Source organism: Zootoca vivipara, chromosome 4, assembly GCF_965207765.1.
Source record: "Zootoca vivipara chromosome 4, rZooViv2.hap1.1, whole genome shotgun sequence".
NCBI lineage: Eukaryota > Metazoa > Chordata > Lepidosauria > Squamata > Lacertidae > Zootoca > Zootoca vivipara.
The window spans coordinates 91197373-91224363 of NC_142587.1; the positions used below are offsets into that span (position 1 = coordinate 91197373).

Below are 26991 nucleotides of genomic sequence, written 5' to 3' on the forward strand. Positions count from 1 at the left end.
TCATTTTCTGACCTGTAGCATATAAATGTGACGCTGTTAACTTTGCCTCTCTGCCCAACCCCTCCACTGCCATATAGGAACCTCGCTAGTTTCCTCTTTTCGTAAGTTGGGCTTTATGCAAAACTAAGTGTTGGGATTAAAATATTTGATGGGAGAACCTATAATACATGCTTAAAGGAGTTGAAAGGCTATAATCAACTCAATTCACAACTTTACTTGGACTGTACTTTTTTATTGAAATACATGTAGTTATTTTAAGACATGAAAATTCAATAGCATACTTTTGGGGGGGGGGAGTAAGGGGGCGGGCAGAATGAAGGCATTGAAAACAGCAACATACTCATTTAAGCAGACCCAAACAGCCATGGCGCTGGATACCTTCATTATGTCTCACTGGTGTTCCATTATGTTCCCGACTAATTTTACTGGACAATGCTTAAGACCGGTGTACGGTATCTAATCCACAGCCTCCAAGCAATTCCCCCCCCCCCGCCCCACTCTCCAAGGCTAACTGATTTTTGGCAGCAGCAAATAAAGTAAGTACAGGCAGTGACTGTTTTAGGAGTGTCAGATACATTCACGACCGCACACATGTGCATTGCACCGAACCGAGAAATGACCAAATAAATAAATAAATTCACAGAGGGTGTTACAGGCTGTTTGCAGGCTTTTTCAATGGGTGTTCCGATTATACGGTACATGATTTTATGCAAGCCTGTGGTCCCTCAGAACGTAAACCCCACACAAAGTAGTTGCTGCCTGTAGATACACATTTGGCTGAGGAAAGAAATTTAAATCTCTCCGTTCAGTCAAACACTCTGTGGAGGTTACAGGTACCGTGTTTCTCCAAAAATAAGACCCCGTCTTATATTTATTTTTCCTCAAAAAAAAAAAAACACAGTGGCTTATTTTCAGGGGATGTCTTATTTTTTTTATTAAGTATGGTACAGTTTAACCTACAAGGTTAAACTGCCTATCACTATGGCTTATTTTCGGGGTATGGCTTATTTTCGGAGAAACACGGTAGGTAGCCGTGCTGGTCTGACATAGTCGAAACAAAAAATAAAAAAATTCCTTCCAGTAGCACCTTAGAGACCAACTAAGTTTGTCATTGGTATGAGCTTTTGCATGCACACGAAAGCTCATACCTATGACAAACTTAGTTGGTCTCTAAGGTGCTACTGGAAGGAATTTTTTTATTTTTTGTTTTGACTCTGTGGAGGGCTTGTTTGCTTGCTTTTTTTTTTTTTTTGCAAATCACCCCCTTCCTGGACTTTGGATTGATCATTTGGTGATCAATGAGGTGTTAATCCCCTTCGTCAATTGGTCTGCACAGATCACATGGGGCAGGGGGCTGTGTGCCTTTATGTATGAGAGAGCGGAGGGGTGGCCACACCCATCATTGGTATGCAGCCCTCAAAGAATTGGGCCAGGTTAGACACTCCTGGCTCAAGGGTAGAGAGCTACTGTAATTCGACAGTGTCTGAATATAACAAAGTTGGACCATTAAAATGCCAAGTGGAAGGCGACCCTACTGCAAATCAAATAACAGCCCCCTCCCTCCAAGCCAAAAGGAAAGCACGACCAAACAAAACACCCCTCCTCCTCATCCTGAACTCAGTAAGTTAGTGCCAATAGAATTGTAGCCAAAACGGAGCCAAATAATGCCAGGTCTCCTTTAGCACCGATAAAAAAGGTGAGAGTTGCCTCAAATGCACCTGTCCACTTTAAAAGAAATATGGCTGGCAATAACAATCGCCATGAAACACCAGGAAGCCCTTGATCCCTTTCACCCTGCTCTGTGTCTTGCCAATGCAGTGCCCATGCACTGAGGAGTAAGGTTCTCCTCCTTAATGGGTTAGCTTGCTTTGTCCTGCACTGCTTTGCAAAGCGATGTTTTGTGGAGCAGGAAGCAAAAGCTTCTGAACACAGCAGGGTACTTCATGCTTTTTGCACTTTGGGGGTGTGGGGGGGGTGTGTGCTTCTGTTTATCCTGAGCTCTTGCATACTCACTGCTTCTTCAGCTCAGTCAATGAGGGTCTCTTAGCAACCTAGCCCTCAGTGTTTCTGAGTTTACTCCACAGACAACAGGATCCTTAATAAGGAATTCACACCAGTCTGCAAAATCACAAGTTTGTGTAATCACCTTTGAATCTCTGTCACAGGAGGGACCAATGCTTTCCCCCCACCCCTTCCATCTAAGCTCTTGTGTCTCTCATAAGTCATACTATTTTCTTTCTTTCTTTTCTTTATTTTGGAGCAGAGCAAGCCTCAAATTTGCTGGGAACAACAGACATCTTTTGCTTATCAGCCTCATCAGTGAACTGAAAGATACTGAAAAACCTCCCTGGCCTCTTCTCCAGACACATTCAGCAAAACGGCAGATTGGAATCTGTCCCAAAACCTGCTCCCACCTTATCCAGTTCTTGGTCACATTGCTCTGAAGCACCAGCTTCCCCAGGGATGCTATTTGTCCCACTGTGCTGGGGTGTCAATGGAGAACAAGACCAACTCTGACACCATATAAGTGTCATTCTAAGTGGCATCAGATATTGAGCTTATCCACAACTCTGTTTGCTCCACTGCTTTCCCCTGGAATTTAGCCCTGAATAAATGGCAACTGGGTTCATTCCCAGATTGCTACCGTATTTGTTCCAATTTATCACTAAAGAGTGGGTTTTCTGGGGGAAAGTGGCAGGGCAAAGGCAAAACCGCTTGGACTCATGCCTAGAAAGCACAGGGCAACTACTCAAGATCCGTACTTTCTAGGCATGGGTCTAGCAGAAGTTTGGACTACTCCAAAGTCAGTAAATCATGCTTTGTTATATTAAGTCCAGATATTAAAAGTCTTGCTCTCAGAAAAAAAACACCCTATTTAGTTATTGGCTTTTAAAGAGGTGTCACAAAAGGGCTGCAAATAGTCAGATATTTAAATTGTTGTTGTTGTCTTTTTATTTCCAGGGATGTGGAGATGTGTTCGTGTCCTTGCCTGGCGTTGGATCCCACCAACCTTACCTTGCCCTGGGACGAGGTGTGCTGTTTGCGGCTCCACCTCACAGGGACATTGGAAGCTGCATTAGTCTGAGCCAGCCCGTTCATCCACCCAGCTCAGGATTGTCCCAAACTTTCCCCCTGCCTCATGGACCACTTTAAAAATGCAGAGTCTTGGAGGACTGCTTCTACTTCTTGCAGCTTTTGCAGCATGCCGCCCTAGATGCTGTATGACTCTTAATCACATTGTGATTGCTTCGCTTATTTTTCACGTTGCCTTTTATTATATTGCGGTTTGAACTCCACACAGTGCCACAATAATAAAACACAAGAACCAAAAGAAGCAATAACAACGAAGTTAAAAAAATAATGTGAATATTTCACGGACTGCACCCGCCATTCGCAGCTGCTGCACCTGATGTTCTTCAAGGCCAATGGCAACTAACCATGACATGATTATTGCTCTTCTCTCTGTTTGCACCAGTTCACTAGTGTGGTGTAGCACTCAGAATGTCAGACTAGGGTTCAAATCCCCACTAAGCATCTCCCATCATCTAGCTAGCAGGACCAGCGGTCAGGGATGATGGGAATCGTAGTCCAAAAACAACAACAGATGGAGACCCAAGTTTGGGAAACGCTGAGCCTCACAGGGTTGTTGTTGGAGTTCAAATGATGAAGGCAAAAACCATGCACCTTGACCTCCTTGGAGGAAAAGGTGGGCTAGAATTTAAATGCAACAGAATGGATTTAAAAATAATTAAGAGAGCTGATTCGCAGTGTCACGAAAAGGCCAGCAAATTGCTGGTTGCTTAATTGGTCACTGTTATCTTCTGGGACCCAGGTGGCTCTGTGGGCTAAACCACTGAGCCTAGGGCTTGCTGATCAGAAGGTCGGCGGTTCGAATCCCTGTGACGGGGTGAGCTCCCATTGCTCGGTCCCAGCTCCTGCCAACCTAACAGTTTGAAAGCACATCAAAATGCAAGTAGATAAATAGGAACCGCTATAGCGGGAAGGTAAACGGCATTTCCATGTGCTGCTCTGGTTTGCCCGAAGCGGCTTTGTCATGCTGGCCACATGACCTAGAAGCTATACGCCGGCTCCCTCGGCCAATAACGCGAGATGAGCGCGCAACCCCAGAGTCGGTCACGACTGGACCTAATGGTCAGGGGTCCCTTTACCTTCATCATTATCTTCTGCGCAATTCGACGCCCTTCAGGAAGGAAGACGCTTCATGGCGTCGCCAAAATAACTTTGTTATATCGCCTTGGCACGCGTTGGACTGCCTGCGGTGATAGCTCTACTACGAGTAGACCCACTGGAATGAACGAGCCGAACTTGGCCAGGTTTCTGAATCCCAACGCAACTTGACGTGGTTGAGGCGGGGAGAGGAGGAGAAATTTACTAGTCGCCCGCCTCCTCCCCACCCCCCGCTGCAGCAAAGTGGTTTGGGCCAATCCCCTGACCCGAATCCCACTCCTCCGGCGGAACCACTGGAGAAAAAGGGGCTGCCCCGCCCACCCCCACCCCCCTAGCAACTCCGGAGCCACGGCGGTGCGCGCTGACCCTTGAGGGCGCCAAGAGGCTTCTCCCCTTCCCCCCTCCCTTGGAAAGTGGGCGGGGGGCGGAAGGACCCCTCCCTCCGTCTCTCTCCGCCCCCCTCAGGTATGGAGTTCCTCAGGAAGCGCCTCAGCCCTGCCGACGCTGCTCGCCGCGGAGTCCGCGATTTGAGCCCGAAGGAAGGCGCGCGCTGAGACCCGCGTCGTCTCCCGCGGCGACCGGGGGACTTTCTCTGCCTTTCTCCCAGAGATGCAACCATCGCCCGGGGTCGGCTGAGGGGCTTCGCTCGCCAGCCCCGCTTCTGGCCGCCGCCGCCGCCGTAGTTCATCGCCACAGCAGCCACCCCTCGGAGCCCGGCGGACCATGCTGAAGGAGGCGGGCAAGGAAAAGACGCCTCCGGGGCTCTGGCTGTCGTGGCTGCTGCTCCTGTTTCCCCCCTCCGCCGTGCACGGTGAGTGGCGAGCCCGTTTCGGGAGCATCTGCGGAGCGGGGAAGCCAGAACACCACCCAACCCCACCCCGGGACCCCTAACCCACCCCACCCGTCCCCGGGACACCCCCCCTCACCCCGCCTGGCCGGGCCGGGCCCTTCTGCATGCCAAAGGGATGGATTCTCTAACTACGGGGCTAGGGCACTTCGTTTGCTGGGTGGCGCGTTTTCCTTGCCAAAGGCGTTATTTGTCTGAGGTCACTTGTTGCAGCTGGAGTCATGGGGCAGGGGGCCAATCTAGGTTTGTTTCTGCAGAGCCGGCAGCAAAGAATGTTTGTTGGGTTGGATCCGGATGTGCAGTGCAAGTGTATTCCGAAGTAACTACCAGTTCTCGGTCTGGAAATCAACCTTATGATGAGCGGTTGAGGGAGCTGGGTATGTCTAGCCTGGAGAAGAGGAGACTGATATGAGAACCATCTTCAGATATCTAGAGAGGGCCGTCACATGGAAGATGGAGCAAGCAAGCTTGTTTTCTCCTGCTCCAGAGGGTAGGACTCCAATCAATGACTTCCAAGTTACAAGAAAGGAAATTCAGGCTAGATGTCAGGAAGGACTCTGATGGCAGCTGTTGTACCATCAAAGGAACTCCTTCGGACGGTGGTGGGCTGTTCTCCTTTGAAGGTTTCGAAGCAGAGGTGGAATGGCCATCCATCTCAGGGATTCTTTGCAGTACTTGTGATTCCTGCATTGCAGGGGTTGGACTAGATGACCCTCAGGGTTCCCACCCAACTCCACCATTCGACGGTTCTTTAAATTCTGTGGAGCATACACTCGGCCAAGTGGGGTTAAGATTGCAGCCTTACTCCCTATTAAGTGTGCGTTAGGTTTGCAGGGCAAGAAATTCTACATCAGGCTCACTTGTGAGTAAACATCAGTAGGATTGCACTTTCTGGCTGTGTTCATGCTCCCTTTGACAGTGCACTCACTGCATTCCCAATGCTGGGTTTTTAATCTGTGTTTGCATGGCATTATCTAGAATACATGTGTATCCTGTACTTTGTTATAACACACTAGTGGGGACTGTCCAGCACAGACAGGCATAGTATAATTTGTGTGTTTGGACCAACACACTAAAAATCAAGTGAAGTCACTCCAAAGCCATATTTTGGTCCTACCTTCACCTCAGGAACATTTGGCGATGATGTCACATGCAGTGGTCAAACCTATGTACAAAAAACGGAAGTCACACCACAGTCTCTGTTTAAGTGTAGCGTCCTGATCCAAAATGGCACCCAGCCAACAAATGACAACAAAGACCCCTTGTGCCAAGTTTGTCAATGAAATCTCAAGAAACGGCCAAACCTATGCAAAAAACGTTGTGTTTCAGTCCACCCTCTTGGCACTCAAATACCGTGTTTCTCCAAAAATAAGACACCGTCTTATATTTATTTTTCCTTAAAAAACCCCACAGTGGCTTATTTTCAGGGGATGTCTTATTTTTTATTACACGTCCAGCCTTGCCTCTTCCTTGGGGCCCTCCAGAACTGCGCCTATCACTATGTCTTATTTTCGGGGTATGGCTTATATTGCGCAAATGCTTAGAAATCCTGCTATGGCTTATTTTATGGGTATGTCTTATTTTAGGAGAAACAGGGTATCAATGTACCGCCCCCACCCCCCACCTCTGGAAACTTCATGCCATGTTTGGTGACAGTATCTCAAGAGGCAGCCGAACCTATTCCGGAAAAAACCGAGCAAAATCATGACAACGTGATGTTTCAGTCTGCCATCTTGATTCAAAATGGCAGCTAGAGTTCAAACACTGATGAAGATCATCCTCGGAAAACCAAGGATCTCAAGAGGCATCTGAATACCTGTAGAGAAAAAAATGGATAGACAATGCCAAACTATACTGTAGTTTGGATGGGTTGTTTCTCTAACCAGCTTCTTCCCACCAATTGTGAGTCTTTAAGCTGCTCCTAATTCCCTAATTCGTTGCTAGCCAAGGTGTGAACATCTTTCCATAAAGTAAAGGTACCTCCCCCCGCATAACACCTGCTGGTGTGGAAACAAACCCTACTGATGTAATCAGCTGGCAGTGGCAGACCTTGGGGTCTCAAATTCAGTGGAACCATGTGACACCAAAATTGAGTGCCCCCTGCCTCTCACCTTCCATTCAAAACCATGGTTGTGCTCCTCCAAGGCTCTGTGCCCAGGGTGACCAAACCAGTCACACTCCTCTAAATACGCAGCTGGGGGTGGGAGGGAAAGCACTGCTCTCAAGGGCAGTAATGTGAACACCTTAGCCATGTTCAGAGTACCTCTCCTTAGGGCATTAGTTAGTCATGGAAACAAACCCATGTGTTATAGTTATTTTTAAATCTTATTTTATTTCCGTATATAGTAAAAAAAACACAACAGAAAATAAATCCTTCTCCTAGCGTAGCATTGCACAATATAAAAATAAAACAGGGATGAGAAATTATCACTGTAACCATCACCGCAGTGCTTACTAAGGAGTAAGTTTTCTATGGTCTAAGTGAGCCTTACATTGTGATCATAGCCTACTCAGAAGTAGGTCCTGTTTAATTCAGCGGGGCATGCTCCCAAGTGAGTAAGATTAGGGTTGCAGCCTTACTCCCTAGTATTAAGTGTACATTAGGCTGACAGCCCAAGAGATTTTTACTTTCCATTTCTTGTCCCACTGATGGGACTCTGTTGATAAGCTTCGGAAGTAAATTGTGGCTGGAGCCAATCCCAGGAGCAAACTGTTCACAGGATGATAGCTTTCCACAGTTGTTAATTCAGCTTAATAGCTTTAAACACACACACCTGGGGGAAATGTACTCTCCTTACCTGCCATGGTGAATTTAGTGTTTTGGTGACTATGCGTGTTTTCTTGCATCACTGGACTTCCTTGCAAGTAATTGAGGAGAGGTTTGCAGCTTTAGAAGCAAAGGCAGAGCGACCTCCTGTAGCTCTACAAAAGAGCCCTCCCAACCTGCAAAATTCCTGTCTCTACACATCCATCCTCCTTGTTGATTTCATAGTTTGTGTGCCAAAGAGAATTTCAGCCACTGCAAATTTTCTCATCTCTGCAACGCTGCAGTGTGACCAGATGTACTGCCAAAATTCACCTTCTGCACAAATGTCAAGGGTTCAGTAGCCCAGCCTCCCTTTTTAATCTGGTTATCTTGAGGAGAGGAAATGCAGGAATAGGCAAAAGAAGGGCTGTAAGGTTCCCAGCTGTTCGGCAAAAATGACCTGACCTGCTATTGCGCCTTTAACAGCTGCAGAAATTAACATCGAAAGATGTGTGTGTGTGTGTGTGTGTGTGTGTGTGTATGTATGTTTGTGTGCGCATAAATATATTCTGCCTGCTGACAGATGCAGATCAGACATCCATTAAGACACAGCTACAGGAGCTGCTTAAGAAGCTGCCAGCCCTACGACACTTTTAACTTTGATTTTTGGAACGCTGTAGGGGTGCAGCAGATGCTGAGCTTTGGGTTGGCAAGTCGTGGGAGGAAGCTACATTAGTAGAACCAACTTCTTTCCAAATGAGGTGGTGCTGAGCCTTTGACATCCAGGGTGTCCGAATGCAGAATAACACAGGATTCCTGTACCTTTTCTTTTCTTTTAAAAAAAGTTTTTTATTTTACACTGATATATAATAAGCTCATATATAACATACCATTTACATCAAAATCTATTTATTTATCCTGGCGACTTCCCATCCTTACATCTGTGATGGTCTAATTCTTTTTCCTCCCTGCTGCCTGTCCAACCTTATCTGTTCATCTAAATACTACATTACAATCTTTTCTTGCCATTGCTCATAGTTTTGAAATTTCATTTGGCTGTATTGCGTTCTTATATAGACTGAAAAGGTTCTCCTTTCTTCCGCATATATTTCACCTTTCTAATTCCTTATTTTAACAATGTCTCAACAAACGAAACTGAGTTGTAAAAATGTTAAGAGAGACATTGTTCTTATCTTTGTAAACCAAGAAAACCCTTAATAAAAACAATTAAAAATAAAAACAATTCCTTATTTTAGCTGTGGGTCCCGCCATTTCTGAGTAGTAGCTTGAAGTACCCATTCCTATTTCACTGGGATGTCTGGTGCTTTCCATTTTTGTGTGTAGAGTACTCTGGCTTACCAATTTTTTGGGGGATCTCTGCTCCACGTATTCCCAGAAGAAATGCTCCTGGCTTTTTGGGTATATCTATTTCGAACATCTTTTCTAGTTCATTATACATCATCTCCCAATAATTCCCTGTTACTTTTTTTTGCACATCCACCAGGTATGGAAAAAGGTACCTTCCACCTACATACACTCCCAACACTTATCCGAGACTATTCTATACATCTTAGCCAACTTGCATGGTGTCAAATACCATAATTTTCCTCAATGGCATAACAAACGGTGAATTTTCATAGCTTGGAGGAAGAGGGTCACAGCAGGCAGGTGAAGCTTTCAGGCGGGGATGAGAGAAGCTGCAGTTTCTTCCTTGGCTAAAGTAAGGAAGGCACAAAATCCTGACCAGCCTTTACAGTCCTGCTTCACCCTGTTGCACTTTGCATTAGCGAACCAATATTGCAGAGCCATAGGGAGGAGCCCCAAACTGGCTAGTTTCCTTCCGTGGTGCTGACTGCCAAGGCCACGGAAGTCCCAGCAGCATCTCCCATCTGTGTTTGCTGTGTTTTTGGAAGAGCGTCAAAAGCAAATCTGAAAGCCTTTATGAGGCCGACCTGCAGGTGCTTAATTCATGCCGAGGCTGCCTTAGAACTTCCATGAAATGCAGGTGAAAATTGTGCAGCACAGGACGGAGGGCAGGGAGACCCAAGTTAAAATCCACACTCAGCTGTGAAGCTGACTGCTTAACCTTGGGCCAGCCACCATCTCTCAGCCTAGCCCACCTTGTGTAGATAAAATGAAGGTTGTTGAGAGAACCATGTCAGCTTTTCTGATTGTCTCGGGGCAAAGGCAGGGGATACATTTAGTGAGTGTATAAATTAGAATAATAAAAAATAGGGAGGGAAATATAGAAGAATTAAAATAGGCTGTGCCCCCTGGGCATGTGCAGAGTGGCTTTGTAGTGAGCAGCAATGTTTTGCCATCACCACACATTGGGTAATAAAGGAGAAAGAAGGGTTTTCATCTTGGAAGGTGAAAAATTCCAAGACTTTTTGCATCCTGTTCACCTGTCTTCTGAACCTCTCTGTTCCCTCAACCTTCTTCTTCTTTGGTGATCACTTGTAGCCGAGTAAGATTGTCTCTCATAAACAGGGTTTTAACAATGAGTCTGTAAGTGACTGTGGAGGCCAATTCAGCATCTGTCCACAGTGGGGACATAGGTTTCTGGGTGGGAGTTGATTATGGTGAGGGTTTGCCAAGTGTGCCTTCCTCTTAGCACGTTTCTCCTTTGCGTCCTGAGTTCGAGTTTCTTCAAAGCCCATGACACCTTTGGTAAAGGCTGTTCTCCAACTGGAGTGCTCGCAGGCAAGTGTTTCCCAATTGTTGGCGTTTATACTACATTTTAAAAAATTTGCCTTGAGACAGTCTTTAAACCTCTTTTGTTGACCACCAGCATTACGCTTTCCATTTTTAAGTTCGGAATAGAGTAATTGCTTTGGAAGACGATCATCAGGTATCTGCACAACATGACCAGTCCAACAAAGTTGATGTTGAAGAATCATTGCTTTGACACTGGTGATCTTTGCTTTTTCCAGTACACTGGTATTAGTTTGCCTGTCTTCCCAAGTGATGTGTAACATTTTTCGGAGACACCGTTGATGGAATCTTTCGAGGAGTTGGACGTGGTGTTTATGAAAAACCAGCAGTGAATAAGTAGAGGTGGGAGACATGGGGGTTGCAGAAGTGCCTCCCATGTGCATTCACTCTGTCCTGTTTGGCCACATGAATGGGACTTCAGAAACAGCTGGATGTGCTGCTCACTAAAGCAGAATGGACATGTGCAATTTCCTTTCTTAACTTTTGAATGTTGCCAAGAGATTTTATATTTTTTATTTTAAACCCGAAGGAGATGAATCTGTATGGAGCAGCTTTACTTTTTATAATGAAGAGATAAACAGACTCGCAATTGCAGCTAGGAAGAGGTTTTAAGCTGCCTCTGCAGGGAAGCTTAGGCATATACTCCCCTTTGATAATATTATGTATGTGTGATGCAGCATTACTAGCCGGCAACTGAATGTGGAGGAAGAGACTTACCGGTAAGTGTTTAACGCTGTCTCTAACAACACCTGGGACCTGCACCAAGGAAGCAGTGATGTTGTCCCACGTCTGGCAAGTGCTTGCATTGCTGAGGTTTTGTTGTTCCCCGGGACTTTAGAGGCACGTAGGTGCTGCTACTGGAAACAAGTGATTCTTCTTCACTGCACAAATGAGATTGTCACACCTGTTGAAAGAGGATCACAGCTCAATCCAAGCCGAGCTGCTCCTTAGTAATGATATGCGTAGGAAGTAGATAAAAAGAAAATCCAGGTTCTTTTTTTTTAAGGCACATCTTACAGTGCCAGATTTACGTATAAGCTAAACAAGCTATAGCTTAGGGCCCCACTCTGTTGGGGGCCCCAAAATAATTTAAAGGAAAAAACAACTGGATGTATATTTTCCAAAATATAAGATAAAAAACAAATAAAATAAAACCTACATACAGCAACAGTGTTTTGTGTTGTGTAGGCTCCTATGATGTAAGTCATGGGCCCCGCCTGCTAGCCTGCTCCCTAAAATATCTCTGGTTTGCTCATTTCTATACCGTGTTTCCCCTTTTTTAATACGTAGTCAGAAAGTAAGCCATGGCAGGGTTTTTAACCATTTGAGAGCTATAAGACATACCCCGAAAATAAGCCATACTTCCGCACCAGCTAGCAGGACCCAGCATGCCGGCCGCGACAGGAGGAGGAAGCCTGCCGGGTCGGGTCAGTGCCCGGAAGCGGCGGTGGCTGCTTTAGTGCCAATAAAGCGTGCAGCAGTGCCGCACGGAGCACCAGCCAGCAGGACCCAGCTCCTGCAATGCCGGCCGCGGCAGGAGGAGGAAGCCTGCGGGGTCGGGTGGGTGCCCAGAAGCGGTGGCGGCTGCAGCGCTGACAAAGCGTGAAGCAGCGCCGCACGAAGCACCAAGGGCACGAGCGGCAGGAGGAAAGAGAGAGAGGCTCGTTACTTGCGGCACTTTAAGAGAAGCAGCCAGAACCGATCTCCACATTCCGAGCCTCCCTTTTGCGCGTGCGGGCATGTTAAAGCCCCGATCACTTCACTCCCCACTTCTTCCTCGCCATCCCTCCCTTTCACGCATTGCCTTGACCCCGCAGCCCCCCTCCCTGGCCATCTTCCCCTAAGTGCAGCGCTGCTTCGTGAGCGCTGCAGCCGCACGCTCTCTGTGTGTGCTGCAGCCGCACGCTCTCTGTGTGTGCGCGTGTCTCTTTCTTTCTCTCCCTGTGCGTCCGTCTCTCTCTGTGTGTGTGTTTGTGCGCGTCTCTTTCTTTCTCTCCCCGTGCATCCGTCTCTCTGTGTGTGTGTGTGCGCGCGCGTCTCTTTCTCTCTCTCCCCCGTGCGTCTCTGTGTGTGTGTGTGTGCGCGCGCGTCTCTTTCTTTCTCTCCCCCGTGCGTCCGTCTCTCTCTGTGTGTGTGTGTGCGCGCGTCTCTTTCTCTCTCTCCCCCGTGCGTCTCTCTCTCTGTGTGCGCGCGTCTCTTTCTTTCTCTTCCTGTGCGTCCGTCTCTGTGTGTGTGTGTGTGTGTGTGTGTGCGCGCGCGTCTCTCTCTCTCCCCCCCCCGTGCGTCTCTCTGTGTGTGTGTTTGTGCGCGTCTCTTTCTTTCTCTCCCCGTGCATCCGTCTCTCTCTGTGTGTGTGTTTGTGCGCGTCTCTTTCTTTCTCTCCCCGTGCATCCGTCTCTCTCTGTGTGTGTGTTTGTGCGCGTCTCTTTCTTTCTCTCCCCGTGCATCCGTCTCTCTCTGTGTGTGTGTTTGTGCGCGTCTCTTTCTTTCTCTCCCCGTGCATCCGTCTCTCTCTGTGTGTGTGTTTGTGCGCGTCTCTTTCTTTCTCTCCCCCGTGCGTCCGTCTCTCTCTGTGTGTGTGTTTGTGCGCGTCTCTTTCTTTCTCTCCCCGTGCATCCGTCTCTCTCTGTGTGTGTGTTTGTGCGCGTCTCTTTCTTTCTCTCCCCGTGCATCCGTCTCTCTCTGTGTGTGTGTGCGCGCGTCTCTTTCTCTCTCTCCCCCGTGCGTCTCTCTCTGTGTGTGTGTGTGTGTGCGCGCGCGTCTCTTTCTTTCTCTCCCTGTGCGTGTCTCTCTTTCAGTGTGTGTGTGTGTGTGTTTGCGCGCGCGCGCGCGTCTCCCCCCCCACAGAGAAAAGGTTCCGCTTCGGCTCGTCATTCAGCCGCGCGCGCGCGCCAGGGGCATGGGCCCAAGCCTCGTCCCCCTCGCGCTTCCCTCACAAGCATCTCAGAGCGGGACGGGTCACGGCCTCCCTCCTCATTCCTCGGCCGGCGTGAGAGAGCCCGGGGAGCAGAAGGATCCCAGGTTTAACCCCCAGGTACCCCCAAGTTTGAAATTCTGGAGAGCTGCTGCCAGCCTGGTTGACAGTAAAACCTGGATAGCACAGTAGGCTAGAGTGTGGTGTTTATAATGTGCGCGGAAGAGAGCACCGAGTGTCCTGAGCCAGTGGGACCCAGTTGTACCAGCACTTTAAAAAAAAGACACCCCCTGAAAATAAGCCACCGTGTGTTTTTTTGAGGAAAAAAAGTTATAAGACGGTGTCTTAAAAAAGGGGAAACACGGTATATAGGGTGCCTACATTCTGCATGGACTTTTCAACAATTACTTTGATAAAATACATATTTTGTTATGTGCAAATGGCTTTAGATACCTATTAGGTCCATAAATTACCATATAGCATGTATTCAACACAAAAAACAGCGGCAATTTGTTGTTGACAAAGGACCTATAAAGGGCCCCATTACCTTTAGTAATTTAGGGCATCATCAAACCTAAATCTGGCCCAGCACATCTACACTACAGGATTTCAGTTTTTTTTTGCAACTGCTCAGGAACCACCTTAAACTATGCTATCTGCCATGTTTTAATTTTTAATTTTGTTATATTTTGACTTGGAGCTTCTGAAAGCCATGCCGATTCCTCCCTCCCTCTTTTACCTGAGGTGGTGCTGAGGAATATAAAATACCAATATTTGTTTCTTGAGAGCTGGTGAGCTACAAATCCTCAAGGGTTAAGACTATTGGCGATGATGGCTGTGTGCTCTCCCCCACTGTTGGAGGCAGTGTGCTTCTTAGTATCAGCCGCTGGGAATCACATGTGGGGGAGAGGGTTGGGGCATGTGCAGAGTGCATTCAGCGTTCCAGCAGGTGCATTAAATTGGACTCAGGCCAATTGCCGGTCGGAGAAGAAAGACACCAGGCAGCTCAGTATACTGTATTTACTGACAGGTAGTTCACAAAAAGTGTTCTCAGCAGAAGTTCTCCCAGCAGAAATAGACATACAGTGGTGCCTCGCTAGACAAAATTAATTCGTTCCACGGGTCTTTTCTTATAGCGAAAAATTCGTCTAGCGAATCCCATAGGAATGCACTGATTTTTTTTGACCTTTTTTGCCCATAGGAACGCATTAATTGAATTTCAACGCATTCCTATGGGAAACTGCGATTCGCTAGACGAATTTTTCGTAAAATGCATTCGTCTAGCGAGACAACCTCCGCTCGAAAAATCCTTTCGTTAAGCAGAAATTTCGTTAAGCAGGGCATTCGTTAAGCGAGGCACCACTGTATCTAGATTCCACCATCCCAAAACACCCACGTTACACATACAGGGCTACTTATTTGTGCTGAGTCATTGGCCTCAGCCTCTGCCTCTGCCTCTTACCCCACGAGCTTCTGACCTTGCAGGTGCAAGCAAATAACACTAAGCCCCTGCTTTTCTCCCTGCAAGCATGAACTTACTCCAACAGAGAGTGCCGTTGCGCTCAGGCCCTGCCTGCAAGTTTCCTACAGGCACCCTATAGTTGGCCACTGTGAGAAAAGGATGCTGTACATGATGGGCCTTTGGCCAAATCCAGCAGAGCTGCCCTTGTGGAGAATAGGAACTGTGGCTTGCGAAGGGTGTGGTGAGTAGGGTTGCCAGACTCAATAGTGGACAGGACTTCTGTGCCTTTAATTGCCCCGCTCTCTTTTGAGTCTGGAAACCTTAAAGAGAAACTAGCAGACCCTTTGTTTAATTTCCAAGCAAAGGGTCTGCTGGTTTCTCTTTAAGGTTTCCAGACTCAAAAGAGAGCAGGGCAATTAAAGGCACAGAAGTCCTGTCCACTATTGAGTCTGGCAACCCTAGCTGTGAGTAAAGTCAGCCCTTATTCTCTTCATCTCACAAGTAATGGGGAGAGAAGAGCAAAGCTGAGAGAGTGTCAGTAGCCAGAGGCTGTTTAACGAGTTCATTGTTTATTGCCAAACTGGTCTTGATAGCAACAGCCACATTCATTTATTTGGACGGCTGCCCCATGCCTGTGTATGGAAGTCTCTGCTGAGTGACACGTGTCAATTGTCCACGTGAGCTACATTCAGGTGACAGGTGAAAACATACTAATTTGCCCACGACCTTTGGAACCTGGTAGTGTCGATGCTGCTTGGAGTTCAGGATCCGTGTTGCTGCATTTGTAAAGGATGTGCTCTCTTATTTTGTTATGTTTCATTCAACTAAGTATATTATATCCTGCGATTTTAGCTGCCCTGTGCTCTAACCTGAAGGAAAGGTGGGGTAGAAAATGCCGAGAGCAGAGCAGGAAAACTTGGGTTCAAATCTGCGCACAGCCAAGGAGCACACTTAGTCACCCTGAGCTAATCGCACGCACACTCAGCTCAAGCTACTACCTCACGGGGTTGTTGTGAAGACAAAGAAAAGGACTGGGGAACCAGGTACACTTTCCAGAACTCCTGGGAGAAAAAGGGGCAACATTAATGTAACAATACAGCCCTGTTTGGTTGTTTAAAATGCCTCTAGAGCAGCGGTCAGCAACCTTTTTCAGCCATGGGCCAGTCCACCGTCCCTCAGACCTTGTGGGGGGCCGAACTATATATTTTTTGGGGGGGGTGAACAAATTCCTATGCCCCACAAATAACCCAGAGATGCATTTTAAATAAAAGGACACATTCTACTCATGTAAAAACACGCTGATTCCCAGACTGTCCGTGAGCTAGATTGAGAAGGCGATTGGGCCGGATCTGGCCCCCGGGCCTTAGGTTGCCTACCCCTGCTCTAGAGTAGCCAGTTACTTCAGTGATTGCTTTGTTCTGCTTTTAAAGGTTGTGTGAGGGGACAATATATAAATATAAGTAACTAATTGAAAACTATTGTTAAAACATGGTTGACTCTGTCTTTGAGAATAAAAGGGGTGGGCAGGAATCAGAACCCTCCCATTCGCTCATTGCCTAACCCCTCCGCCCAACCTCTCCTAACTCCACCCTCCCCAATCCCCCCCCACAACTTTCCCCACCCTCTCCCTTCTTCCCCACTCCACCCCTGGAGGTTTTTAAACAGGTTGTAAGGCCACCTGCCAGGGATTCTTTAGGTGTGATTCCCACATTGCGGGGGTTGGACTAGATGACACTTGGGGTCCCTTCTAACACAACAATTCTGTGGTTCCATGAGAATCTTCAGTGCAAACAGGAATTCTGCACCTGTGGCTCCCTCTTCTCTCTCTGAGCACACAGGCATAGTTCAACCAGGTCTTTCAATAATCACTTACCTGTACAGCTATGGAAGCTAAAATAACAACTTAGTCATATGGAGGGAAATCTGTTAAAATTTGCAGGATGAGCTGGGATTTTTTTTTCCAGCTGTGGAGGCTTATAATTAACCTGCGGATAGACAGGCAGGTTAATAAAGGCTTTTGTTAAGCTGGTGGCTAAAATAAGATGGAATGCGAGATAATTGTATTGGCTTTCCTGACATTTTGATTTCAAGGCCCCCTGAATGGTTGAGGAAGTGGTGCTAGGGAAGCATTATTATTATTATTATTATTATTATTATTATTATTATTATTATTCTCTTTGCTCCTGAGTGGTATGCCCTGACCTAAATTATCCCCCACCCCCCCAAAAGCTGTTGGTAACCCTTCAATGCAAGCGCACCTGTATGTTATCCTCAGTAGCTTTGGGGAGGCAATGGTGTTGGGTGAAGGCAAGGCTGACTAAGTGGTATAAAACTATTAGGAAAGAGGTTGGTTTCAGCCTGCACTGAAGGAAAAATTCAACCGCTATAGCAGAGTTATTCCACCTGACTTGCAGGCACAGGTCTTTTGCTAAGTGTGAAGTCACCAGCATGAGGTATGTATGGTAGCATTCAATCAAACTACAGTAACTACCTAGGGAAAAATTGATTAATGGAAACTAAAGAGGAAGGAGCTTCTCCGGCTTTTCAATTAAGCTGTCCATGGTTCTGTTAGCTGCTTCATCATGGGAGATTGCCTTTCCTCACGTGTTGAACCGAAGGGGAAATATTCAATTTAGAAAGTGCATAGAGGCAGAGTTCTCCACATTCAGGCATTGATCTCAGGCACATGTACATGTTTGATCCAGACATTCTCCTAAACACCAAAAGATTTTGTTGTGTGGCTGGCAGGAGCTTCCTGTCCGATAGCAAATCTCCACTGTATTTGCTCGAATAAGTTTTTTGTCATATATTTATGATTTACACATAAGAGAATTAAAAACAATTAAAAACCCCACAAAACCAGCAAACACATTTAAAACAAGATTGAAAGCCTAACAACCGGACACTCATGGCAAAGATACATTTGGAAAGCCTGCTGGAACAAAATGTCTTCCAACTGTTTCTGGAAAGTGCAGATAGTTGGGTCCCTGTCATATCAACAGGAATACATAGCAGAAGTGAGGTAGTATATTTGGACATCAGCATTTGAGCATATGTGCTTGCGGTGATACACAGAGAGGCAGAAAGATTAGCCAAGGACTGGCATTCACTGGGGTTTGGTTGGACTTTAGTTTGGTGGGCTCTGCTCTGTGGAACTTTTTGCTACTAGTGGCTTGTCAGGGTCCGTCCCTTCCTTCCTTTCGGACGTCTCTTGAAAACTGCACTTGTTTAGGCAGGTTTTCACAGAACGAATTGCTCTTCTTAACAGACCAGTATCTGATGCTTTGTGGATGTTTTTCGATCATGTTTTGTGGGTATGAACTGGTTTTATTATATTTTACATGCCTTGAGCTGCCTCCAAATACTTCATAAAAGTGCAGGTTATAAATATTTGAACAAATAAAATATATATGAGGCTCTCTGCAAAGAATGAGAGGACAGCTCCCTACTCCAAAGGGCTTACTGTTTAAAAAATAAACACTAGAGAAACAACTTTACAGTTAAGGAGTATGCAAACACCACCAAATGGATGGATAGATAAGATTATGTTTACAGGGTCATGTGTACAGTCGACAGAGATCCACTGTAACATTCTTTAATTGCCCTGTGGTGTGCATGATTCTGGGTGTATCACTAAAATATGACTCTTCTCCTGCTAGTTCAATGCATATTTTAATCCCTTCCCAGGTGTCCATGATTTTTCCAAGTTAGCCAGAGGCTGTGCTATTCTGGGACACTTGCCTCTGAGTGACCCAGTAACAGCCTGAGCTGGATCTACCGTGTTTCCCCGAAAATAAGACACTGTCAAAGGCCTGGAAATGATGCCTTATGAGGAATGGTTTAGGGAGCTGGGTATGTTTAGCCTGGAGAAGAGAAGGTTAAGGGGAGATATGATAGCCATGTTCAAATGTATAAAAGGATGTCATATAGAGGAGGGAGAAAGGTTGTTTTCTGCTGCTCCAGAGAAGCGGACACAAAGCAATGGATTATAACTACAAGAAAGAAGATTCCACCTAAACATTAGGAAGAACTTCCTGACAGTAAGAGCTGTTCGACAGTGGAATTTGCTGCCAAGGAGTGTGGTGGAGTCTCCTTCTTTGGACGTCTTTAAGCAGAGGCTTGACAGCCATATGCCAGGAATGCTTTGATGGTGTTTCCTGCTTGGCAGGGGTTTGGACTGGATGGCCCTTGTGGTCTCTTCCAACTCTATGATTCTATATTTATTTTTCTTCAAGAAGACACACTATGGCTTATTTTCGGGGGGAGTCTTATTTCAGTGGGAAGGGCTCTGCATGGCCACGGCGCGGCATGGCTGAGGGCAGCGAGCTGTTGCCGGGAGGCGCCATGTCCATGTCCTGGGTATGGCTTATATTGCGGAAATGCATAGAAATCCTGCTACGTCTTATTTTGTGGGTATGTCTTATTTTCGGGAAAACAGGGTAGGTGCAAAATTTGGATGTCTCCACTAAAAATTCCCTTCAAAAATCAGAGTTCTGCCTTGGTTTGTGTCTGATCTCCCACCAGTATGTGTTTTGTGCGATTTAGCACTTCTGTGCATGCGCGCAGGTCACGGACACGCTGAACCCAGAAATAACCCGTTCCGGGACTTCCAGGTTTGGTGTGTCCATAACCTGAAAAGACTCAACATGAAGCGGATGTATCCTCAGGTATGATTGTAGTGGTGTTTCTCATGTGACCAAATGTGGGTCGTGATTTGCCGGTAGGGGATATTCTTTCTTAATGAATATTTTGCAGCTTTTTTTTGAGCGGGGGTTGAGGTTTGGGGGTTGTTTTGCCTCCTTCCTATGCCAGATGGCAGAGCCTGAATATTCTAGACTGGATGCAAGGCCAGTTGCTATCGGGTGCTGTTCTGATTTTTAGATGTTGCTCAAGTCTGCTAAAGGACAGACTCTCCCTCCCTTTCTCTCTCTCAGTCCCTTAAGAGCCATATCTTATGCACCATCTGCAAACAATCATTCCTCTCTTTCTCAGCTGAGAATCTCCTGACTTACAGAGCAGCTTTCTTTCGAATATGTTGTTTTGTTTTGTGTGAAGCACAATCTTGTTAAGTATTTTATTTCATAAAATTTTCATACAGCTTGATTGTAGAGAAAACCCTCAAAGCGGTATACAGAAGAGACAAAACAATAAAAATGACCACTAATAAATTCACAACCATGATTGAACACACACAGAAAGCGAAAGGCACAATAGAGTAGACCGAAACGCATACAAACTTTCTAAACAGCTTGGGCAAGCTTGTCTAAATAAGAATGTCTTCAGCAGGCACCGAAAAGAACGCAGTGAAGGCACTTGCCTCATATCAATAGGCAGGGAGTTCCGAAGTTCTTTCACATGTGGTGTCAGCAATGGTGCTGCAGCATTCTGCACTATCTGCAGCTTCCTGCTCAAGCGTGAGGGAAGCCCCACACAGAGCACATTGCAGTAATCCAGTCTTGAAGGTAGCCAGTGCACGAACTGCTGTGGCCACACATTCCAGGCCCAGGAATGGCCGTAGCTGTCAAACCATTTGCACTTCTAGCCACTGATACGCTGTGTTGCCAGAGTATCTTTGGATGGGGCCGGATGTGTCCCTGTGCCCAACGCCTCTCAACTCAGTCAGCCTTTGCCATTGGTGGGGAAGCCTCAACTGAGAGTGACGTTAGAAATTCAGGTGTATAATCTGGGCACCAAATGACTCCTTAAACCAAGGTTGCAGTCGCCAAAGCGGGATGTCTAGTTGCCATCTTTGGGCAAGATGACTAAAAAGTCTTGGTTTTCTCAAACGATGGACTGGCTGTGATTGATTCTCGGTGACACATTTGCCTGGTTCAGATGATAACCTAGAGCTAGGTTAAGAACTTTGAGAACTTGAAGAAGAAAAGCCCCTTGATCCAGGGATGGTCCACATATAGACTGGCCTATTCCGACCTCTTTTTCCTAATGGTGGCTGCTCCTGCTCAGGCTGCACAAAAAAAGCATTTTTGTTCCAGAAATTCATTCTGATTGTGCAGATAAAATATAACCAATAGATTTCTACAGCATGGGGCAGTAGTGTGTGAAAATAGTCCCGATCTAATGATCCCCAGGTGGTGGAGATGTCAGGCGCCATTCTGGCACCCAAGCACCTTCACTTGGTCACAAGTGGTAGGAAGCCAGGTGCAAAATAATTTTGAACACTGCCTGTAAGAAACGCCCCAGTGAATCCACCTAAACAGCAGGTGGGTGGGGACTATCGACAGCAGTAACCCCAAAAGCGGGGTTTTAAAGGCTGGGGTTGGAGCACTGGATACTGCCAAGCCTTCTGCCTTCACGCAACAGCATTGGGCTCTTTGAGGCACCAGCATGCTAGCTGGTGCAGCCAAGGGGTACTTTTCTCTTGCACCTTCCTGCTTAGCCAGTGCCAGCTGTGGAGGTGGTGATGGCTACACCTCTCCATCAAGCCCCACGATTTGGAATTGGAATTGAATGCCTTAAATGTGATACTGATTCCTCTTTAGATAATTTATGTACGCTACCACCCTTTGTGCAAGCCGTAGGGCGGTTTGCAACGAAGCAGAGATAAAAATAGATAAATTGCACACACATTCATATACCCACACCTTTCCAAATAACATTTCTTCATCTCTATGTGCCTGTTGACTTCTGTTCTATACACTCCAGTTGGGTTTCTCAAAGCATATGATCGGTTAGCTTGCATCTATGATGACACCAGCCTTTCTGCTGCTTAAAGACCCAACCTCCAGGACAGTTTAGATGCTGTGACTATTATGGGAACCATAATAAACTTCCAGCTGCACTTGGCTGTTTTCTTCTTAAGCCTTTGCTCATTACTCCTTCAACATTTCCGGTTGATGGAGATCCTGCGTCAAATTGCAGGGTATTTATTTTAAACATAAAAACTGCAGACGAGTGTTTTCTTTTTGTGTATCAAAACCATAACTTAATTTTTCTTTTCTCCCCATGCGGGAGTACAGTTTAATGCCTATCATTAACCACACACTCCTGAAAGAGGCGTATCTGCTGGGTGGAACAGAAAACTTACGCAGGAGCATGACTTGGGAAGGCGCAGGATAATAAACTGTTCTATATTTTGCAGAGTAAATGTTAGAGACTGCTTTGGGGAGTGATGAAAAGGGGCTTTGGTTAGTTTACTGCAAAGGGTTCTGGGAAGCGGGGCTCCACACATTTGCAATTACGCCACTGCTGCCTAGTGAGCAGAATCAGTCAATTTTGTTTTAACATTTATGCCCCTGTTCTTCCTTGGGAGCTCAAGGCGGCTTAAAAGCCAAATTAATCCATAGATGTTAAGGTTAGAAAATGTCACCTTCAGTCTAATCCAAGACCCTGAATATATTAAAATGGCAGCAGAAAACCATTATATAGCAGTAAATAAAATTATTTTTCTTAAAGAACCCCCCCCCCCCGGAAACTTTAAATATTATTCCAATAAAACAGCCATTTGCGAGCTGACTGACCCATGTTCACCCAGTGTGAACCCTGGTCTTCTGGGTCCTACTCCCGCCTGGAAACCAATGCCCCCACTGTGGAAGGACGTGTGCATCCAGAATTGGCCTCCACAGTCACTTATGGACCCATTGTTAAAACTGTGTTTATGGAAGACAATCTTACTCGGCTACTACTGATTGCCAAAGAAGAAGAAGTCTGGCACTCTAACCACTGCACCACACTGCCTTCCCCCTAGGCACACCCCCAGTACATTGCTGATTCAAGGCTCCTGCTGTATCCAAGCCTTGTTTCAGACCTCCCCACAACTTCCCAAACATGGGACCCAAATGGGACAATCAACTTTCAAATACTGCCATTTCCTATTCTCTTTCTTTTATGGCTGGTTTAGCACTTCAGGGAGGGAGGGATGCTTGATGATTTCTTTTCATGTGCCTTTCTCTGTAATAAATAACCGTCGAATGTGTTAAAATATATTAGCAACCATCTTCCTCAAGTGCAAAGTGCTTGCGCTTCTCCGTGGCAGAAGGAAATAATTGGTGGGAACATCCAAGATCTCTTCAAAAGCCTCAGAAGTTCATGCTCTTGTCAATGCAAGCCCTGTTCTGCTCCCCAGGCGCTGAAATCTATCCTTCATGTAGCAAAATTTTCTCCTCTCTGCTGTGTTGTGGTGGGTTTTTTTTTTATGAAACCAAACAACTTGCTGGCTCTTCAAGGCCCCGAAGGAGCATTGTACAGTGGTACCTCGGGTTAAGAACTTAAATTCGTTCTGGAGGTCCGTTCTTAACCTGAAACTGTTCTTCACCTGAGGTACCACTTTAGCTAATGGGGCTTCCCTCTGCTGCCGTGATGCCGCTGCACGATTTCTGTTGTCATCCTGAAGCAAAGTTCTTAACCCGAGGTACTATTTCTGGGTTAGCGGAGCCTGTAACCTGAAGCGTCTGTAACCCAAGGTACCACTGTACTCAGAAATGCGTAGAGCTAAATAAAAATCTTGTGAACGCAAATGCCAGGGCCTGCCCTCCTCTTTGGATTTTAGCAACTTGACTCACGCTGAATGGATGTGTTTTGTTAAAGGAAATTGCCTTTCTGTATTGGAAGAAAATGTATGAAAAGATACCTCTTTGTCCCCATTTTTCATCTTGTGTATTCTGAGATGCCTCTGCTTCTATTGATAACAATTGTTCTGCCTTCCACATGAGGTGCAAAGGGCTTTGCGTTGTTCGGCGTGAAGAAATTTGTTGGGGAGTTCTGTTTTTTGGCCTGGAGATGTGCTTGGTCTCTGGCAGTGTTGATGTCTATGTGTATTCTTCAGAGGCACAGTGTTAAACTGCTGGCTGTTATGGATGAATTGGATTTACTGTATAGCCCCAGCTTTTTCTCTCAAGGAGCTCAAGGTTGTAGGGATGTGTGTAGCTGCTAGTTGAGGATACTGTATATTTATTAGATATTATCCTTCCTGAGTGCTCCCTGGAAGGACAGATCGTGAAGCTGAGGCTCCAATACTTTGGCCACCTCATGAGAAGAGAAGAATCCTTGGAAAAGACCCTGATGTTGGGAAAGACTGAGGGCACTAGGAGAAGGGGACGTCAGAGGACAAGATGGTTGGACAGTGTTCTCGAGGCTACGAACATGGGTTTGACCAAACTGCGGGAGGCAGTGCAAGACAGGAGTGCCTGGCGTGCTATGGTCCATGGGGTCACGAAGAGTCGGACACGACTAAACGACTAAACAACAACAACATCCTTCCATAATCACATTTGTGAGTTCAGCAGAGTGCATCCCTTTGCAGCTTAAAAGTGAAAGACTCCCTTCGAAGGTGGTGGACTCTCTTCCTTGGAGGTTTTTAAGCAGAGGTTGGGTGGCCATCTGTCATGGATGCTTTAGCTGAGATTCCTGCATTGCAGGCTGTTGGGCTAGATCAGGCATCCCCAAACTGCGGCCCTCCAGATGTTTTGGCCTACAACTCCCATGATCCCTAGCTAACAGGACCAGTGGTCGGGGAAGTTGGGAGTTGTAGTCCAAAACATCTGGAGGGCTGAAGTTTGGGGATGCCTGGGCTAGATGACCCTCAGGGTCTATGATTCTATGTTGTTGAGGATTTGTTGTCATTTATGCATGTGTTGCATTATGCTTGCTGCTGGATGAGACAGACTGATCTATCATCACCCATCATGGCTTTGATGTTATGGAGGGAGAAGCCCTTGTGTTCAAATTCTTGCTCAGAAATGAGCACAAGACCTGGCAAACTGTGATATGATGAGGCAATTTATAAACCACATTGTGTTTATATTCTGCCTTACAGAAATGTCAAGGTAACACCTACTCAGATTTATGCTTCCTGTGTTCCCAGAAGCTCACACAATACAACAAGCTTCTGTTTGTAGGAGCCAGGAATAGACTAAATCAGGGGTCGGCAACTTAAGGCTCATGGGCCGCAAGCGGCCCATGTGGGTCATTTAACCAGCCCATGGACCCCCGCTGCCCGCTCGGTTGGTTCCCATGAGCCACGCTAAACCGGCACGGAGCAGAGTGGGGACCGCATTCCGCGATGCTGGCTGGCTTCCCATTGGCTGCAGGAAGCTCCTGCAGCCAATGGGAAGCTGTGCACGCCTCCTCCGCGCCGGAAGGAGTGGCAGAAGTAGCATTTGTGCTTGCGCATGCGTGCACTCCGGCCCACCGTGAGATCTGCAGGACTGTGAACTGGCTCAAGCCACAAAAACTTTGCCGACTCCTGGGCTAAATCTTCTGTTCCTCCCATGAGGAACAAAATCCAATATGTTTCCTCACCACCAGAGAGCTTTTTTTTGTGTGTGTGTTGGAGATGTAGGCAAAATCAACAGCTAAGTAATATAATTTATTCCATCCTTATTAATCAAACTTTTCAAGGCTCCTCTGCTTTTTCTTGTATCAGAAATGACCGTCCATATTTATCTTAAAAAAATTATGACAAAGAAACCCATAGACATGCTTTTTTTTCCAGCCTCCATCTAGCTAGGTGGGGTGTAATCAACAGATGTGCCTCACCAGGGAGAACCTTTCACAAAAAGGGAGCCTCCACCGAGAAGGCCCTGTCATGCCCAAAGTTTGCTGCGTTTGCAGCGCCGAGGTGCAAGCCTGGCTTGTGTGTTTGGAGGTCCTGGGCTGCCTCTATCTGTCCCAAAGTGCCCACCTACAAGCTCCTCATTTAAAATCATGCAAAACCATATATAGAAAATCAGTAAAAAGGGTAGGTCCATTAGGTCCAGTCGCGGACAACTCTGGGGTTGCGGTGCTCATCTCGCTTTACTGGCCAAGGGAGCCGGCGTACAGCTTCCGGGTCATGTGGCCAGCATGACTAAGCCACTTCTGGCAAACCAGAGCAGTGCACGGAAACGCCGTTTACCTTCCCGTCGGAGCGGTACCTATGGTATTTATCTACCGTGTTTCCCCTTTTAAAAGACGTCATAATGTAAGCCATGGCAGGATTTTAAAGCTTTTGCAAAATATAAGACATACCCCGAAAATAACATGACATGTGGAGCGAGACCGCCGAGCGCCCCAGCCAGCCAGCGGGACCTAGCAAGCCAGCTGCGGCAGCAGCAGGAGGAGGAGGCCTGCGTGCTGTCCCGCCGCCCGGATCTGGCTGCTGGAGCGCGGAGCGCCCAGCAACTCGGAGCGCCGGGCAGAGCGCCGGAGCCAGCGGCCTCACCTCCACCCAGCCGAGGAGGCCTGCCATCCCGCCGCCCTGAACCGGCTGCTGGAGCGCCCAGCAGCTTGGAGGATCCAGCAGTGCCGGGCGGAACGCCGGAGCCAGCAGACTCACGTCCTCCCGGCTGAGGAAGCCTACCATCCCGCCGCCCTGAACTGGCTGCTGGAGCGCGCGGAGCACCCAGCAGCTCGGAGGGTCCAGCAGCGCCAGGCGGAGCGCCATCCCGCCGCCCAGAGCAAAACAAGCGCCTGCTTTCCCTTGACTTGTAAGGCTCTTGCTGCAGACAAGTGTGTTTAACGGCACTCCAGCCTCTGTTGTTTTCCCCAGCAGAAAGTGCCATGGGGGCACTCAGCCATACCACAGCAGAGTGTGTCTGCTTCAAAGGATGAGTTTGCCCCTGACGAGTGCCAAGTGTGGCTTGCTAGCCCAGTATTTCTGTGGTCCCTGCTCAGGCTTTCCTGTATTGAGATACCCAGTTCTGGTGACAACTGGGGTGTCTTTTAAAACCTCCAATTTACAGAGCTACCTGACCTTCTAGAGGCAGCTGCATTCTGATCTGGTAGATTCTAAACTTGCTCTTTTTCAGTCAGTGGGATACTTCCAGACTCTGCTTCTGCTCTATCTGCCCTGGCTCTGTCTTCCAGCCCTGTCTTGAGGGCTATTGTTTTTCAAAGCAAAAGTCTGCAATCCCATATACCCGTAAGTGGACATATCTAACAATTGCTCATAAAATTATGCTGATGCCCTTCTCCTTCCTCAGAACAGGTCTCAAGCCAAATCATTCTGAAGTTGAAATTTAAGACACAAGCTAGCCTAATGGCTGGATTTCCAAAAGATAAAAACACAATTCTGACAACCTTTGAATAAGCAGCATTGCCCATTTGGGCCAGGGCATGGGAATCTGGTATCTGTGGACAATGGTGAGTGGAACTGGCGGCTGCTGCAGCGCCGAGCACTCAGA

The 26991-nt window shown here is 47.0% G+C and overlaps 1 protein-coding gene across 1 annotated transcript in view; it reads left to right on the plus strand.

Moving 5' to 3' along the window:
* The first annotated feature begins 3266 nt into the window (after positions 1 to 3266).
* The window catches only part of LOC148686045 (uncharacterized), a 40876-nt gene continuing 17151 nt past the window's right edge, over positions 3267 to 26991 (plus strand). The window contains exon 1 of the mRNA XM_088668811.1: positions 3267 to 4999. Within this exon, the coding sequence (XP_088524937.1) occupies positions 4912 to 4999 (88 nt within the window). The 5' untranslated portion in view covers positions 3267 to 4911. The remainder of the gene's footprint in view (positions 5000 to 26991) is intronic.